The sequence below is a fragment of the Curcuma longa genome, chromosome 17 (genome assembly GCF_044706935.1).
Source record: "Curcuma longa cultivar G26 ecotype Majalengka, Jawa Barat chromosome 17, ITB_CL_G26_1.1, whole genome shotgun sequence".
NCBI lineage: Eukaryota > Viridiplantae > Streptophyta > Magnoliopsida > Zingiberales > Zingiberaceae > Curcuma > Curcuma longa.
Window position 1 is genome coordinate 10,358,298 of NC_133877.1, and position 17,455 is coordinate 10,375,752.

General features: G+C 39.4%; 2 protein-coding genes and 1 pseudogene across 3 annotated transcripts; 2 read left to right on the plus strand and 1 right to left on the minus strand.

Annotated features, from left to right (window-relative positions):
• Positions 1-1,868: 1,868 nt before the first annotated feature.
• On the minus strand, positions 1,869-7,408 carry LOC141811572 (uncharacterized). Of its 2 annotated transcripts, none has more exons than XM_074699593.1 (6): positions 7,223-7,408; positions 6,162-7,119; positions 5,866-6,053; positions 3,424-3,460; positions 3,239-3,303; positions 1,869-2,537 (listed from the first exon to the last, which is right to left on the minus strand). In XM_074699593.1, exons 1-6 carry the CDS (start codon positions 7,330-7,332, stop codon positions 2,081-2,083), a joined length of 1,815 nt encoding a protein of 604 aa, XP_074555694.1. In that variant the 5' UTR covers positions 7,333-7,408; the 3' UTR covers positions 1,869-2,080. The 2 variants fall into 2 exon arrangements, with proteins under 2 accessions (XP_074555694.1, XP_074555693.1); XM_074699592.1 differs by having other exon boundaries at positions 1,869-2,543.
• On the plus strand, positions 4,496-5,664 carry LOC141811429 (uncharacterized; annotated as a pseudogene).
• An 8,794-nt stretch (positions 7,409-16,202) lies between the features above and the next one.
• On the plus strand, positions 16,203-16,729 carry LOC141848364 (putative dolichyl-diphosphooligosaccharide--protein glycosyltransferase subunit 3). Its single transcript, XM_074736391.1, has 2 exons — positions 16,203-16,406; positions 16,505-16,729. The coding sequence occupies exons 1-2, from the start codon at positions 16,203-16,205 to the stop codon at positions 16,727-16,729; spliced, it is 429 nt and encodes a 142-aa protein (XP_074592492.1).
• Positions 16,730-17,455: the final 726 nt, after the last annotated feature.

Below are 17,455 nucleotides of genomic sequence, written 5' to 3' on the forward strand. Positions count from 1 at the left end.
TGCATCGGGTGTGTGCGTGCGTGTGGATCCTTGGATTAGTCACCTCTGCGGAGGTGGATACCAAGTAAACAAACCGGGTTAGCGTTGATCTCTTGTTTTCTCTTTTATATTTTTGCTTCCGCTAATCTCTGTGCAGAGAAAGATCAAGAAAAATCGAGAAACGCTATTCACCCCCCCTCTAGCGAACCAACCGATCCTAACAAGTGCGTGCAAACCATGAGGTTAGAGGAAAAGGCCACGTATAACGACTTAATGAGCCTTCAATGCGACGATGCGGCAAGGACAGATGTCGAGGGAAACCATATTCACGTTACTGGCAAGCACCTTCCTCATACAGCGGCGACGCCTATAACTAGTGTCAAGGAATCATGGTGAGGCTATAGCCTTGGCTGACAGAGGTGGAGTGGCGGGGTTGATGTATAGAAATGAGATTGACTAGAGGGAAACATCTGGGCGAAGCTGCTTGCCGAGACGTCAAGAGACGAGACGAGAGTCCTCCGTCGCCGAGAGGGGCTGCTGGCCAAGACGTCAAGGGACGAGACGAGAGTCCTCCGTCGCCGAGAGGAGCTGCTTGCCGAGACGTCACGGGACGAGACAAGAGTCCTCCGTCGGCGAGAGGGGTTGCTCGCCGAGATGTTAAGGGACGAGACGAGAGTCCTCCGTCGCCGAGAGGGGCTACTTGCCGAGACGTCAAGGGACGAGACGAGAGTCCTCCGTCGCCGAGAGGGACTGCTAGCCGAGACGTCAAGGGACGAGACAAGAGTCCTCCGTTGCCGAAAGGGGCTGCTGGCCGAGACGTCGAGGGCCGAGCCGAGAGTAGTAGCGGTGGACCGGGTGGGGTGAATGTTGCAGGCTGAGAAGAGGCACGGGATGCGAATGACACCTCTGCCTCGGTTTTGACCCTGAGAAGACTTGGAGAAAAACCACGTCATTTGCCTTGATCCCCCGCATCACATAGGATGGAACTGAGATGTTGTAGAACCATATTCCGCGGTAGCGATAGGAAGAACTGATCGGGTTAAAGAAACCCATCTCGAATCAATTGTCGGAGGACCGCAAGATGGTTCCATCGCCGTCGAGGAGAGAACAATCGTTGAAGGGTTAATGTGTTGATTTTGGGCAAATCTCTATAAATAGCATAATTTTGACTTCACGATATAATCTAACATCGATAGGAATGCAAGTCCAAGCCAATACATGAATGGAGAAGCAAAAATAGGTAGGAGGTTTCATGCCCTCGGGACATAGTTGAGTTAATTACGATGAAACATAACTACAGAAATGGATAAGAGTTCGAATTTCGACGAAACCGAGACAATACCCTCCTCCGTCGTAATCAACTGTAACTTCTTTATTTACCTCCTCACATACAATCGTGAAACCGACTGTGTAAGACCGCTAAGGTGATGAATTTCACCTTTTGCAAAAAAAAGATAGAAGGTTTCTTTCAGAACAACTAGTTATAATCATTAAACCTAAACATATAAAATAAATTCTACCAAATTCACTCAACTTCAATGGTTGTTTCAATCATATTTACATCATCTCAATAAAGAATAATTAGGACAATACAATTACTTCTAACAATAATGCTAGTAATATATTGTTCTTATTAATTTAATATATTTACATCTTCACTTAATTTTTATTTGCAGAGAACGCTAAGAAACACCTAACTTATTGATTTTTATATCTATCAATCGCTTTGAAATGTAGACTACAAAAACTTGATCAAGACTTATCATTTGGTATGAGATTGCTTTCAAGCACCAGATAGCCCTGTATACAATCCCAACAAAGAACCTGAAACTTCCAGTACAAATAATCTTTCTGCATCGTTTAATGTTGATCCTAAAAGAAAGTTCTCAATCTGCAAGGATTTAGAAATGATAAAAACAAAAATTTTAGTAGAATGGCTTCCTCAATCATCTTTTGTTTAGAATCAGTAATGCAAATAATGTTTGTCAGGCCAATGCATCATGCTACTATCTGACTGCCCGAGAAATAGAACGCTGGTTGCGAGGATGGTCAACCGGTTCAAAACTGTTTCGAAGGTAGAAGCTTGGAGAAAAACAATAGATCAGTAGCCGTTAATCTGCCGATGAGTCGTTCCTGAGTAAAGCTCCTTGGTGCCGGTAAGGCGGGAAAAGGGAAGTTGTTTCTGAACAGGAACCTTGTTCTCCGGCCTAGCATCGGAAACAGATCTCGAGAATGCTTGAGCAAGCTCCAATGCAGAGGCACCTTTCCCAAATCGAGGTCCAGGAACTTCAGGTTTTTGATTCTCTATGACAGACTTGCGCCAATTGTCAGTATCCGCACGAGGCCGTTCAAGTGGTTTGTCATTCTGTCTAGAGTTCTTTCTGTGATCGTTTCTCCACAAAGCGCTCTGCATATCTACTCTCTCATTATCTGGGTGATAGCCTTTGCTCTCTGGATCCTTTGCAGTCCTCTGCCCGACGGACAGCCTCTCAGCTCTTTCTCCAAGTTGGGTTGATAAATTTGGCTCTGTCTTCTGATCAATCTTCAGAAGATCATTCCTAGTCCTTGCAGAAAAGCAAAACAAAAGGCACGCAAGATAAATGAGCTTTGAAAGGCGCCTAACAAACTCCACAGTCCACATTTAGACAATAAGATAGGAAGGAGGAATGCACATGTTACAAACCACCAACACAATTCATAGGCACTATTGACGAGAGCAGAATATCAAAATAGAATAAATGTACAAACCTACCAAATAGAAATGTACAATAAAATTGTAATAGATTAAAGCCTCACAGATTTCAACAGCATCTTAAGAAACTTAATTTCCAAGGCTTAATCGTCTCTAGTGAACACTTAATGCAGTAGACAATTTGTACTCAAGGAACCTAAATGTACAAACATGTGAGCTGTGAATCTAGAAAATAGTCATAATTATTTTATCTCGCTGAACAACAACTCTACAAGAACAGTTAAGATCAAAGTTACAGGAGTTGACTTAAAATATTAATATACTGGCAAAAGGTTTGGAAAAATCAACAAAGTTGCATTATTCAGAAGTACAACTGTATTCTTATTGGCTCATAATGTTTTTAAGACCCACTACAAAGCAAGTCCTTTAAAGCATAAACTAAAGAATGAAAATATGGCAATGAAACACCTCTTCCGCTTATATAAACTAACAGTCATTTATCTTTCGATAAATTTAGTCAAAGAAACAAGCAACAAGATGAAAGTTCATGATACAGACAGTGACTACCTGTTGGATGATCTGATCATGTCAACCTCATTAGCTGCAATATCTATGCCACGCTCCTTCAAAACCTGCAAAATTATAATTACTTGCGATATAACTAAAAGAAAGATTTAGAAGGCACCAGAAAACCCATCCTGCATTGGAACCCAAAAAGAGTTCTGCATATATAGATAAACAAAGAAACTTACCAGTTCCCGCGGTCGAGCTCCGCCAAAAACATTTTTCCTACAATAAAGCAAGGTAGTACAGTTCATAAGAAATCAGTTACATTGTCAATGATTCAAGGAAGATCTTTAAGTGTGATAATCAATGCACTTGTGCAATAAGAGAAAAGCAAAATATGCCCTTATGAATTTATAGCTAACCAATAATTCGGCTCAGCCTCAAATATCATCAGTGGATTAAAAATGTCAAAAAATATGATGCATATTTATATACCTTTACTGTAAAATAGAAAGCATATCCATGTGTGAAATAAGATGTCATTATATGGTGTTTTAAGATTTTAAATTCTATGAGCAAACATAGTGTTCCTGTTCCTCCTCCCTCTCCAAAAGCTCCATTTCCCACCCTCTCTACAACATTGTGCATAAAATCAATGGGATGACCCAAGATGCACAGGATTAGACAAAGTTACCCAGAACACTGATCCAATTGTTGAAATGTGGGCATTATGCATTAGTAGTCTTGAACTGATACACTACTTACCTCAGAGAATGGACAAAATGGAATTAGTTAGTGTGGTCTCTTTTGCAAATATACCTAGAGTGTGAAGCCTTTTGTGTGCTTGTGTGATGGTGACTTGGTGCCTAATGTTCATATGGTTCTTGAAAGAGTTAAAATATGTTTATTAAATCTTAACTATTTATGTAGAAATCAACACTGCCTATGTGGGTCTCAAGCCCAGATGAAAAAATAAAATTAAGTCAACAAGTTCGTGAATAAATGTCAACAGTATGTTTTGTAAACCAGGTCATCATTTGTGAATCTGGATTTTAAGTAGAGAAATAGCCTTACATAGAATTCAATGATAGATAAATCCATGTAATCAATACCAAAAGTTGGGACTCATATCTTTTTAATCTAGAAACCAAATCATTGCATCATACTCAATAACCTCAAAATGTTTTCATCTTTTTCAACCATATCAAAAAAGCAATCAGTTGGCATAATATAAAAAATGAAGAGCCAAGATAAGTCATCAGCAAGAACGAAATCAATCAATGGCTGAATAATCATTTGGATATGCAATTTTGTGCTATGGCCAACATAACAATTTCTCAGGCTGGTTTACACAAAATTCAAGTAGAAAAGAGAAGACAACCAAAGCAGCTGAGAGAAATGTAAAATTATCAGCTATCTGCAGAACAGGTACAGAACTCAAATATAAAGTAACTAGACAAACAAACAACTAGACTCCTTTTTTAAAAAAAAACTAATTTGTACCAGGAACTTTACATGTTCTACGAATCTATAGTGAACTTTCAAATTTAACAAATCCATCCCAGTATTAACTTCCCATCAAGTTGTCATTAAGTGATGATGTGGCAACAAACCTAATCAGCAATTTTGGTGACTCAGATTTCACATCATCCACTAATTAAATCAAATCAATCAAAAAAACAAAATCAAAGTAATATCAACACCTGCCTTTTCGCTGCCATCCCACCTCCCATTTCACTTTCGTCTTCATTGTATCCGCCTTCATTATCTCTGCCTTGATCAACCTACTCCTCCGTCTCCTCTCCTCCCATTTTCACATCTCGTTTGTCGCTGCAGTACCCTCCGCTGCCTCAACTTCCACATGGATCTGACTCCCATTCCTCCGTTGACTCAGCTTCTTCAACAAAGACAAGGCAGTGCTAGTCAATTTGCTCGCTCCATTTTCCCTCACATCCTCCCTGTCTGTCCTTCCTAAATCCTCCATGGATTATGTCATTTGCCTCTGCTCCTTCCGCCCTCACTCTGATTGATCTAACCCCTCTTGCCCTCCCTGTCGGGCCTCCATTGCCCTCCCTACTGCACCCTTACCTCCTCCACACCAAGATGCTTTCATGGCCAGCAATGTTTAGGTCAACATCAGAAGTGTCAACTGGTGGGAAACAATGTTGGAGGTACCCTCTATGCCCCACCTGCAGACATTCTCATTAGGGTCATCATTCAAGTAAATTGTGGTAGAGGAAATGTGGGTTGTAGTGGTGTGGATCCGAAGACAAGTAGGGGAGGAGGAGATGAGAGAAAAGTTGGTCATGCCGACACTTGGTCACATGGGCATGGAGGTGGGAGGGGTTGGTTGCAGGATCATGTTGATCAGCTGCTCTCATCACGGTATTTTAACCAAAATCAATCAAGAAGTGTTCATAATAGACCAATCTTATTTGTTTTTTTTAAATTGATTGGATTTAATTAGTGGGTGGTATGGCATCTGAGTTTACAGAATTATTAATTAGGCATGGTGCAACATCGTCACTTAATGGTATTTTAATCGGAGTTAAACATCGTGAAAGGTTTATGGTAGATTTATTAATTTTAGAACTTCATGATAGACTTCTTAAAAAGTGTAAAGTTTGTATATATTCAACAATGTACCATAAAAAAGTGAGATAAACGAGCATAAAAGAGATTCTGACCTCTCCCTGTCAGCACTTCCTTCTGACTGCTCAATAGTTTGTGACCGAGGCTTTAGATTCAGTTTGGGGCGTTCAATTGCTTGATGCCCTTCATCTGCTCCAGCTGACTCTGGTTTTGGCAAATTTAAATTGCCATACACTTCATGGGCATTGTGAACTTGCTCAGAGTTCATGGATACCTGATATGCCTGCACAAGTGCCAAATAACAACCACATGTTGCAAAGAAATATGACTTCAGATGCTTAAAAATTTATCAACAACAAAAAGATTGTCAAAAAAAGGATACCACGTATACCTGCTTGTCATCAAAATCCCTATTTTGAATATCTTGAGATTCAAGTGGCTTTCTTCTTGGGAGAAGCTTTAGCTTTGGACGCTCGAACACCTCTGTCGCACCTTGCTTATGTAGTTTTGACCCACTGAACGCCCCATCACTGGAAGTTGGCCGAACACCTTCAAACAAGTAACCAGTAGTTTGTTTCTCGTTCACCTCAGGGTACATTGGAGACCTTGCCCGATGCTGATCTAGTACCCTAACCGGATAAGAGCCTGGTAAAGCCCTCTCCTTGACGTCTGCATAGACCAGCGGGGATGAAACTGATTTTGGATTCTCCCTTTCTCGATCCCGATAGATGCCGTCTACATTTCCAACTGTCTCAACAAACTGCCTTTCCAAGTCTTCCCTTTCATGGGGTTTGACAGTCTCCGCCTCTGGATGCCTTAAGTTCCATCTGCCCGATGACACCTTCTCAACTGCGCTCGCCTGTGCAAGTCTCGATGCCGAACATACAGGCTGGATCGGCAAAGAAGGAAGCGGCTTACTTCCGACTTCCTTCCTCGGACCCCAAGCAGAGCCGACGTTGCTGGAGGGAGGAGGCGAGGGGGAAACATGGCCAGGGTTGGGCACAGGAGCGATGACAGGTGAGGGAACTGTCGGACTCGAGATGGGGCGCTTGGGTTCAGATCTGGGCGGGGCAAAGGGCCGGAGAACATCGTCAGGAGCGGCGGCGCGGCGGGGGACGGAGGAAGCGTCGAAGGGCTCGCGCTCATCCTCATCAAAATGCCTGCCGATGTGGGGCGGATGCGAGAGGAACGCAGCGGGTCGTTCCTCGAGTGCGCGGGCAGAGGCGGAAGCCGCGCCTGCGGATCCGGGACGGGGGCGGAGAAAGTGGTGGTTTTGAAGGTCGGACCTGCCGGAGCCGGGTGGTGCACCGATGCCCCAAGCACCAGGTCGATCGGTCGGCCTAGCGGAGCTGCACAAAAGAAGGAAGAGGAAAAATGCTCACCTTTTTTCCTTTTGAATCGATCAGAAACTCAAAGAGAAGAGGCAATGGAATCAAGGAAAAGAAGTTGTACGCGTTGTTGATGCCGCTGCCAGGTGCTGAGGGGAGGACGAGTTGGGATGGGATGGAGCCTCCATGAAAATCCTTAAGCGTCATGGTGAAGGAAGCCTTCTTCTTCGACATCTTCTCTTACACCCTCGCTCTTTCTCTTCTTCTTCTTCTTCTTCTTCTTCTTCTTCTTCTCTCCTTCGCCTTTGGATTCTCCGCGAGCTTGAGAAATAAAACAAGATGAAAGCGAACCGAAAGAAGAGAGATCTCGACGGTGATGGAAGTGGGCTGGCTGAACGTATGGGCTTTTAATCGGGCTGCGTAGTTTGGCCTAATATTTTCCCAACAACTCAATTAGAAAAGAATAATAAAGAGGGCGCTCTTTTGTTATCTTTATTTTTCAAGTTTGAAGCCATGAGATCAATTGAGCCATGAGATCTATATAATATTAATAATGCTCATTATTCACTCATTTATTTTTATTTTTATTTTATATTAAATAAACAAATACATCTATTCATATTAACATTGCAACACCCCTTCAGTGAGATTTGGTCTCAATGATTTGGGTCTATATATATTTATGTATGGTGGAAGAAGTGTATTGCTTGCGCTCCCGGAGTATAGCTGAGTTGATTATGATACATCAGAGTTGCAGAAGAGGGCAAGAGTTCGAATCTTGACGAAGTCAGGTAATACCTTCTTGCGTCGTGATCAACTACAGTTTCTCGATTTACCTCCTCACAAATAGTCGTGGGGTTGATGTGTAAGGTGGTGAAAAGTATTCTTTGCAGAATGAACAAATAAGTAATGGTTTTCCACATGATGCTCTGTGAGTCATATAGATTATATGTGCATTGAAAAAACAAAACAAAGGAGATCCTCCCCGCTCTAAAGGTCTGTTATGAGTAAAGTTGAGAGCATAATTTGGTAATAAATTCGAGATCATGTAGTTCAATTTTTTAAATATTTAAATTACACACTATATTTTTAAAATTATATAGATTAGAAAAGGTAAATAGTGGTATTTAAAACATGAGTGAGTGGATTGGTAATTTTAAAAGGGCAAAAATTAAAAAAAAAAGACTTTTTTTAAAAAATAGCAAAACAATACTTCAATGTATCTTTCATCTTAAATACTTCGCAACAATTATAATCATAGTCAATACAACATAGAATAAAATTATTATTCTAATTTAATAAAAAGTATTATATATTATTTTAATTAAAGACAGTGGATGAATGAGCCGTCATTAACTAAACAATAAATGATGTGATGATTATCCCCAACCCTGACTATGAGAAGGATCTAAGAATGACTTTAAAAAGGGGTTAGAATGAAGTCAAAGTGGGCATCGATGAAGTCATTCCGACGCTTAAGTTAGTCAGAGATTTTTGAAGATAAGAATGTTGAAAGAGGATTGATTGTGCTAGTGTGTGTACCTTTGCTCATGGAAGTGGACTTCCTTTTATATTACTGTTAATCTCCATGTTTCAACAGTTTGCATCATTATCCGTGATGTTCAAGTCATGGGGGAGTCATGGGGGAGTCATGTTGCCCTCACGTTCTCCGTTCTCATTGTGGAGCCAGAGTGATAGTGTCACATCCTCCCACGTCTTCTGTGTTTATCACGAGGGGCGACCAAGTCAACGAATTGGGGATGGGGCATGAAAGAGTCATAGGCCTGAACTGGTGGAGTTAGGCATGGAGGTCAAGAATGAGGTTGGCTAAGGGATGTTGCAGTCGATCTGAGTTGAGGGACATCACGTTTGAGGTGAGGAGTCAAGGTGTGACTAAACCATAGAAGTTGAAGCGTGGCCGAGCTTAGGGAGTTCGACGTAGGAGTCAAGCATGATCAAGCTGAGGGAGCCCGACGTAAGAGTCGGGCATAACAGAGCTGAGTTGAGGGACGTAACATTCGAGGAGAGGAGTTGAGGCGTGGTCGAGCCGTAGGAGTCAAGCATGACTGAGCTGTAGGAGTTGGGCATGGAGATCAAGGATAAGGTTAGTTGTTCGAGGGTGAGGTCGGCAGGTCGGCTCGAATTTTGCTTTTTCGAAAGAAATGGTTGACTTGACCTGATCTAGGCTCACTCCTGACCAAACTTGATCTAAGTTTGATCATATTCACCCCTTTGACTTCACTGACAGCTCAGCATGATTATGGACCCCATGAGGTCACATAGGGGCAAACGACCTTTCCCATATCACAAGTCTTCCCACCGAGTCTAGTTGAAGGAGAAGGACTGTGGTGTTGCCCCAAGTTGGCGTGAGATTGAGTGTTGAGCTGTCATGTCAACATATCCTTGCTTCAATTAGTTTATACAAGTATCAATTGAGAAAAAAGGCCAAACCGTAAATGTGAGTGACAGACGTGATCACAAAATCTGATGCATAATTAAGCATCACCCTTAGCATTTAATGAAGGCATGTGCTATCATCCTCGATCTCTGAGACCAACACGTTGTTGTGATCGATGTCACCTCTATCATCCTCGATCTCCAAGACCTACATGTTGCTCTGATCGATGTGACCTCTGTGATGAATACCCCTTCGCCTGCCTAATCCGACGTTGCGATTGAGTTGCACATCATTTTCGTGTTGTATCAGACAACTTGATTTGAAATGCCGATGGAAACGAGGAGTTTTCATGATTGCAGAGGCACAAATAGTGACAAGGATTAGAATTGTGGCAATCCACATGCAGGATCTAACAGTGGAGAAGGGATCTCGCCTTTTCAAGCTTGTCATCTCATTGTTGGTGCTGTGAAAGTGGTTTGGATGGTTAGAGGGGAGGGGTGAATAGCGACCTACAAATAAAACTTAATTTCTTTTGCTGACGATTTAGTAAGGACACACACTAGTTAAATGAAAATGAACTCGATATAAAAGAAAGAGGACACAAGAAATTACTTAGTTACAACCATCGGGTTGTTAGTACAAGAACTACGAAAGTTTTACTATCTTCTCCTTTTTTAAAAAATATCCTAAAGGTGGAGAAGCCTCTTGCAATGGTTAAGTACGAGAGTAAAATAAAACAGAACTGAAATAGAAGTAATAAATTTGAGTGTGTTTATTTCTTCTTTAGAGCTTCAATCCATTTATATCATTCATCTCAATCTAACTATTGTGTTGACGTGCCACCTCCGGTCGCCTGGAGGCTTTCAATTTATTAGATAGTTGCTAACGTGGCTTCAGGTTTTATCCACTTCAATAACAGTTCGATAACGGCTATGGATGATTCAACCCCCTTCGGTCACTTAGAGGCTATCCGATTGCCTAGAGGCTACTGACAGATCCATTTCAATAAAGCATCTGAATGACTCAATGGTCAGCCCCCGATGGCTTGGAATGCTTCTAGTCTCCTAGAATATGGTCAACCATTAGTCTTGACCATTTGCTGAGCTCGACGACCCTTAGACGCCTAGGTGATGCTCCGGTCACTTGAACATGTGGTTGTCTGAAAGTTGTCTCAGTCGCCTTAAGTAGTCTTCCTTCTAGCTTCTCATCCCTTGGATGCACTGAGCTCGTTTGGATCGCTCTCATGCATCCTTTTTGTTTTGTCGGAGTACTCTTCCGCATCTCCTAGTACATCGGATGCACCGAGCCCGTTGACTTTTTCCATATCATCCTTCTCTCTTGCTTGCGTCTTCTACCAAGGCTTTGCTTTCTCTAATGCTCCTTAGCCATCGAATACATGTGTGTTCTTTTAAATTCTTGTAAACCTAGACACACATATCAAAATATAACAAGAACCTAATTTAAAACTTATTTAATAACATATCAAAAACACCACTAGGGGTTCTAACACAAACGATCTCGATTGAACGTCCCAAGGTATACTAGGTTTGAGAAGAGTGCCACTTCCATTTGCGTTCTTCGTCCTCGCATTCTTCTTCTGCTGCAATTCATCTATGTCCAACGAACTCGTAAGTCAACTCTCCCCTTGCTCTTATCATTTTCTTTTCTATGATTATGGCTTCCAGTAAACCCTCGAGTGTCTGCTATGAGTTGATATGATCGACTTGTACTAGGAACATCAGGGATGAAATAAGGGTGACCTTCAACGTCCCCTTGGACCATAGGGCCCGAGTGCCAAAACACGATCATTGTCCTCACCTACCGCTGATAGGTTTTATTACCTTTTTCTATAATCAGCTACTAAGCAGCCTTCGTTTCCCCATCCCATAGTTCTTTCAAGAAATTTTCAAGTACTTCCAAATTCTTCTCCATCAATTAACCCCCAATTCTTTGTCTTCTCTATAGGGTTGCCCTTGTCTTTTGTGCCCTTGTCTTCCATGTGTATCAAATTCCTCTTTGTCCCACCATTTTTCATTATTTCTTTTACACCAAAAGGGTGGAGGTTAGGGTATTTTACTTTACGGTGAGGTCAGATTTCAACTTTTTAGACAAACACACGACCTCCCATAAAGGATGGAAGACCCGCTTCATTTTCATAAAACCTCCTTCCTCTTACACTTAGTCGACTAACTGGCCAACGGAGTTGCCGACTCTACCTCCTCTAGGGTAGTATAAACTCGAGTTGGCTTATCTAGAGGCGGCGAACACCCTGACAGGCCTGTGCTTCGATGTGAATAAGCTGATTGAGGATGAGGGACTTCTCCATTGTGGCTGGCTGAATCTGAATGCAATCAAGTTGTCTCAACCTCTTAGTAAGATGATTGTTTTATTTTTCTTCTATAATGATCGATTGATAGTTTTCTGTGTGCATCTGATGTCATGTTGAATGCCTCGGTCAACAAACACATCAAGTGGAGCCAAGCTAGGCTGGAAGTATTGGTGACTCATAAGGGCTCGAGGGTAATGCTAGTGAAGTCAGGGGCCCATGAGATACCTCCTTCCCATTTCATCTTTAAACATGAGCCAAAGGCTAGAGCTCTAGCCCATGTGGCCAAGGATGATCAGATTAATCGAGGTGATTGATCATAAAGCTTAGCTCTGACCTCGAAAATGAGGTCAGACTCTAAATGAACTGCCAACGGTGAGCGTCATCCACCTATCGCCAAGTCCAAGTACGACCGTACCCTTGGTGCAAGGGGAGGGTCTCGCAACCCTCTAGTGGTGCCTTCGCCGTTGCCGACTCAACCTCCTAAAGTTTGTGTCAAGGTGCCTGCAAAAGTCATTATTGATTCGGGTGTTAAGCTAGAGGCTATGGCGGCAGTTCCTGAGTGGGCTAAATCAAGTGCAAACTCACTATATATGCTTGTCCCTAGTAGTGCACACGAGGGACCTAGGAGTTTATTTTAATGTTAACCCTTAAAGTCAATTATAAGATGATTGACAAGGAAAATTTTATATCATATTTCATTAATAAAAGATAAAGTTTATGGTTATTATATTTACTTAAGATTTGTACTAGATGAATAAGTATAATAATGTCCTAGGGTAGTAAATTCTAGTCTATAATATATCAATTGGTTAAATTGATAGTGGGAGACTGTAGATATATATAGAACACTACTCTTAACTATTCTAGTCAAGCTTTAATATACAAGGACAATATTAATGCATTGAGACTAGCATGTAGGTCAACTAATGACTTAATCTCACAAGTCATAAATATAAGATATCAAGTTGACACATGAAAATATATTAAAAAATATGTACTAAATTGACCTGTCATAAGAATGTTTCATGGATTGTTATATGAGTGTCATAAATATTCTCATAGTGACTATTAATATAAATAGTCCTTAGACCTGAAGTCACTACAGTTTCCTATATAAGGAGTTGTGTATTTTGATATCAGCAAACATCACTTATAACAAAGTGGACTATAAGTCGATCATTGGGTATATAATAAGTTATACGAAGGGATATGAGTGATGTAGATTAGATCTATCCCTTTCATATGGAGGAAGTGATATCTGTGAATTCCTTGGTTAAGTAGAACTACTAAAATGCATAGTCATGCTCAAACAAGTCAATATGAGATATTAAGCTCATTTGGTTAAGTGAGTCTACTTGAAGATAAAGAAACACAAAGATTGATAAGGGGATGACATAGTCTATACCTCATAGATCAATCTAGATATCAAGAATAGAAGGATCAAATTTTACAAGATAATAGACATAGAAAGGTTATATCGAATCTCGACATTCTCATCACTTGGGTAGTAATGATGCATTGTTAGATGTCACTTATTTCTTATGTATTTAAAATGTTATTTTAGATACATTACCAACGCTATGAGAACGTATTAGGTTACACACAAAGAACATATTAACTTGGAAATGAGTTTATTTTAGTTTAACTAAAATATGATAGACCCTAATATTATAGGGTTAAGTCTAATCCAAGTTAGATTCATTGAGTTAGACTCAAATGAATCTAATTATTAGATTATTGGATTGAGTCTAATCTGAATTAGACTCATTATATTAGACTCAACCACTAAAGAGGATTAATATCCATTAATACAGATTAATGGAGCATTGATGAAAAAGAGAGGGCAAAAATCTTTGGATGACCCTTTGTATTCATTAGATGATCTTTTGTATTCATTGATATTCATTGGATGACCCTTTGAATTCATTGGATGATCTTTTATATTCATTGAATGAGTACAAAAGGTCATTTTTTTATGCATTTTGTGAATGATCATTTTCTACTCTCCTCTTCTTCTCCTCTTGGTCAAACCATCCAAGTTGCTAGCACAACAAAGGTAATTCTTCTCCGAAGGCTGAGTTCATGTGATAAATGAAGGATATATTCATGTGGATATCAAAGAGGCGCGACCATTCTAATCGTGCTGAGATCTGCTGAATCAAAGTTGCTATCGAGATTGTTACGTTCACGCAACAAAGGTAACAACTAGATAGCAAGCGTGTATACTGTATTCGCATGGATCTCTGGAGGAATTAAATTTTCTGCTGTGTTTATTTTGATTTTTTACATAAGATCCCCACAATAGTATCAGAGCCGCTTACGAATGTGTATACATCATTTAGTTCTGTTTCATATGTGATATAAATAATGAGCATCTGTTTATTATGATTTGCATGATTGTATAAGTGGTTTTATCAAGCAAGTAGTTTATGTTGATTAAATTAAAGGATTGTAGCATCTTTATATATAATTTGAATTGTGCTATAGTCCAATTTCATTCGATAAATCTTTCATGACCTCATAAGCGAGACAGCCGTAAGGTTACGACATATAAATCATTATTTAGAATCATAATAAAAGTATGTTATAGTGCATGGTTAAGATATATTACGAATGATGTATGTCAGGTGCATGGTTATGACCCCTTTTACCGAATGTGATTGGATTATGTGTTTGTGTATATGTTGTAATTCATATTACGACCAACGTGTCGTGCCTTTTACCTTCATACTTCCAGTTGTAAAATTAGACTCATCTCAAATGTAACTTAAGATTTTTTTTAAATTTGTAATGTACAATTAAGAATAGTACTAGTTTACTGGATGACAATGGAAAAGGGTCAACAACACATGACAACTAAGGAAGCACTTGGAGAAAATACAATTCCCTATGTTGACATTTCAATTTTCTCATTGGCTTGAGAAGATCGTAGTAGACGGATCATAATCATGCCATATTTCTAATTATGCATATATATTGATGTGTGACATGTTTGTATGTGACACATGTTTAATTAGTAGTATTATGATAATTAAGTCATTTTATATGTCTACTAAAGTTTGGTACTTACTTTTACATTGATCAATTGTAGACATATTTGCCACAGCAAAGTGACTCAATTTATCTTGGTAGAGTGTGATAGGACAATTGTGATGCCCAAATATTGAATTTTGGGTGATACTTAACTAGGTTGCCTCAATTAGATTGAGAACTTAGAGGGATATTCTATGCATTGGGCAAATGAACAAATAGTCTTGTTCACCTAACTATACAAGAGCTATATACGATATAATTAGTACACGTTGACTACCCAATATGAGTCTTGGGCGATTAACCAAAGCTAACTCAAGATGAGGTATAATATGATCTTGCCCACTTGAATGTCATTGCTATTGGGTTTGGAGTTAGTACTATGGGTAAACTTCGATTGCCCACATCTATGACTTGCTTCTGCCAAGATTTACAGTTTAGTAGGAGAATCATTTAATTAAAAATATAATTAAATGATTTAATTACAATACTTATTTCTATATTTCTTATTGTAGATCACTATGTCGTCAAAAACATCTAATACTCTCTCTATGTGTGATCTATCTTTGATAAGAACAAACTCAATGAAGTTAATTTTCTGGACTGGTACAGAAACTTGAGAATTATTTATCCATCATTGTGACATCCGTGATTGAAATTATTGTATCTACAACAATCTCTACTTCCATCATACAAGAGAATAAAAAATTAATACATTGTCATTTCCAACAACATCTGACAAATCATGGAGTCAAGACCTGATGCAAGACTAAGCAAAGAAAAAAAAATTGGTATGCTCATAAATTTTCAATGAAGATCCAAAGAAAAATTTTAAATTTAAAAAAGAATTATAAAAGGTCATTTGTTTTCGTCAAAAGGATATTTCAATTAGTGCATAATAAAAAGTTATTTTATGTAAATTATCAAAGAAAAAGAAGAAAAAAAAATCAACTTTGAGGACAAAATTATTTTAAAGGACGGCGGAATGATACGATTCCTAGATAGACTTATTCAAATAAATCATTCAAAATATTATCTTTTAAAATATTTTATTAAATTTATTATTAATTTAGATAACGTTATTAGATTTATTAATAATTATTTTTTAAATAAATTATTAGATTTATTAATAATTTTTATATTTATTTGATATTATCGTAAAATTATATATAGTTATTATGTAATTTTTGTAGAAGGGTAATAAAATAAATTTTTTTAATTAATTAATTTTATTTAATTATTAGAGGTTGGTCCTCAAAGTGATCCTGCCGGTTCTTAATTTTTTTGTGTCTGATTTTTCGCCAGATAGTTCACGGGTTACTATCATTCTCCAGCGGTGCTGAGTCCATGGCCAAATTCCTCGAAGTCAAGGCTAGGATCTCCCTCGGTGGCCCGATCCTCCAGGCGCCCCTTGTCTCCTTCCGTCTGGTCCTTCTCCTCCTCGCTGCCATCCTCATCTCCGCCCCTTACCTAATTCGTTGCATCCTGGAGAGCGGCACTCTCTTTCACTACCAACGCCTCTGGATGTCCGTCGCCCTCTTTGGCGTCTCGGCACGATGCACAACACCATCCATAGCATGCCCATGGTGTTGCCCAATCGCAACGACCCCAATCGCTTAATGTTCTTTTGCCAAGGATCTGGGATGCAGCTGGGGGCTGAGAGCTTCGCAATTGGGTTCCTGTACATGGTCGTTGGACTTGTTCTAGCCTTCGTGACTCATTTGCTTATCAGATTTAGGAGCATCTCCGATCAGAGGGGATTCATGCTAGCGGGGATGACACTGGCATATTGGGCAGTGAGCGAAGTGATCTATTTAGATAATTGGAAGACTGGCTACAGAATGCACAGTTTCCGTCTCAAGAGTTGGAGGTGATGTGAGATCAGGTCAGTGCTTTCTTTTCCTGATTTTTAATTTGATTTTGGATGTCTCAATGGCCAAAAGTAAGTTGATTGCCTAAAAACATATACCGATGACTGTCTCTAGTGGAGTGCTAAGCATGATGCTTTGGTCCAAATAGTTTGATGGCCTAAGCAAGTTACGTTGGCAAAGAACAAAAAAAAAAAAATTATAGGCTTCCCAGGAGTCTATGATGGAGTGTTCAAATTGGGTTTGGATGAAAAAATAATCTATTGAATTGAAAATGGGCATTTCAAAGTCAACTCAAAAACATCTATACACCACCTAGGATCTTTGAAGTTTTTGGTTTTTTTACTAAAATTGTTGTTTCTTGGCCATCAAAGTGTGTTTTTGCTAAAACACCTTGATAGGTCATTTCAATTAAATATTTTGATAATACATTTCATTCCTACATAATCTTGAGTATAATATTTTGTCCAAAATGAGAATGTTTGGACCATCAAAATGATTTGAAGAAAGGGAGAGGTATAATCATATAATCAGGGATGTGTTGAGTATATAGAAAGAGTGAGTATGATTTTGAAAATCCAAACTTCAATGTGCCCTTTGGGAAATTTTCCTAGTTTTTTGTTTTCAATTTTTTCAACTTCTAACAACACTAAATGGCATTTAAGTTCTAGGGAAATTTATAAAAAATAGAGAAATGATCGGTCTGCATTGATGTCTTTGCTAGTAAATGGA

Excerpts from the sequence above, each read along its gene's own strand:
- LOC141848364 (XM_074736391.1), top strand. The coding sequence starts at position 16,203 with ATGGCCAAATTCCTCGAAGTCAAGGCTAGGATCTCCCTCGGTGGCCCG. Across the intron at positions 16,407-16,504 it reads TCGCCCTCTTTGGCGTCTCG|CTGGGGGCTGAGAGCTTCGC; the intron begins GCACGATGCACA and ends TCTGGGATGCAG.
- LOC141811572 (XM_074699592.1), bottom strand. The coding sequence starts at position 7,332 with ATGTCGAAGAAGAAGGCTTCCTTCACCATGACGCTTAAGGATTTTCAT. Across the intron at positions 3,304-3,423 it reads GAGCTCGACCGCGGGAACTG|GTTTTGAAGGAGCGTGGCAT; the intron begins GTAAGTTTCTTT and ends ATAATTTTGCAG. Across the intron at positions 2,544-3,238 it reads ATGATCAGATCATCCAACAG|GACTAGGAATGATCTTCTGA; the intron begins GTAGTCACTGTC and ends CTTTTCTGCAAG.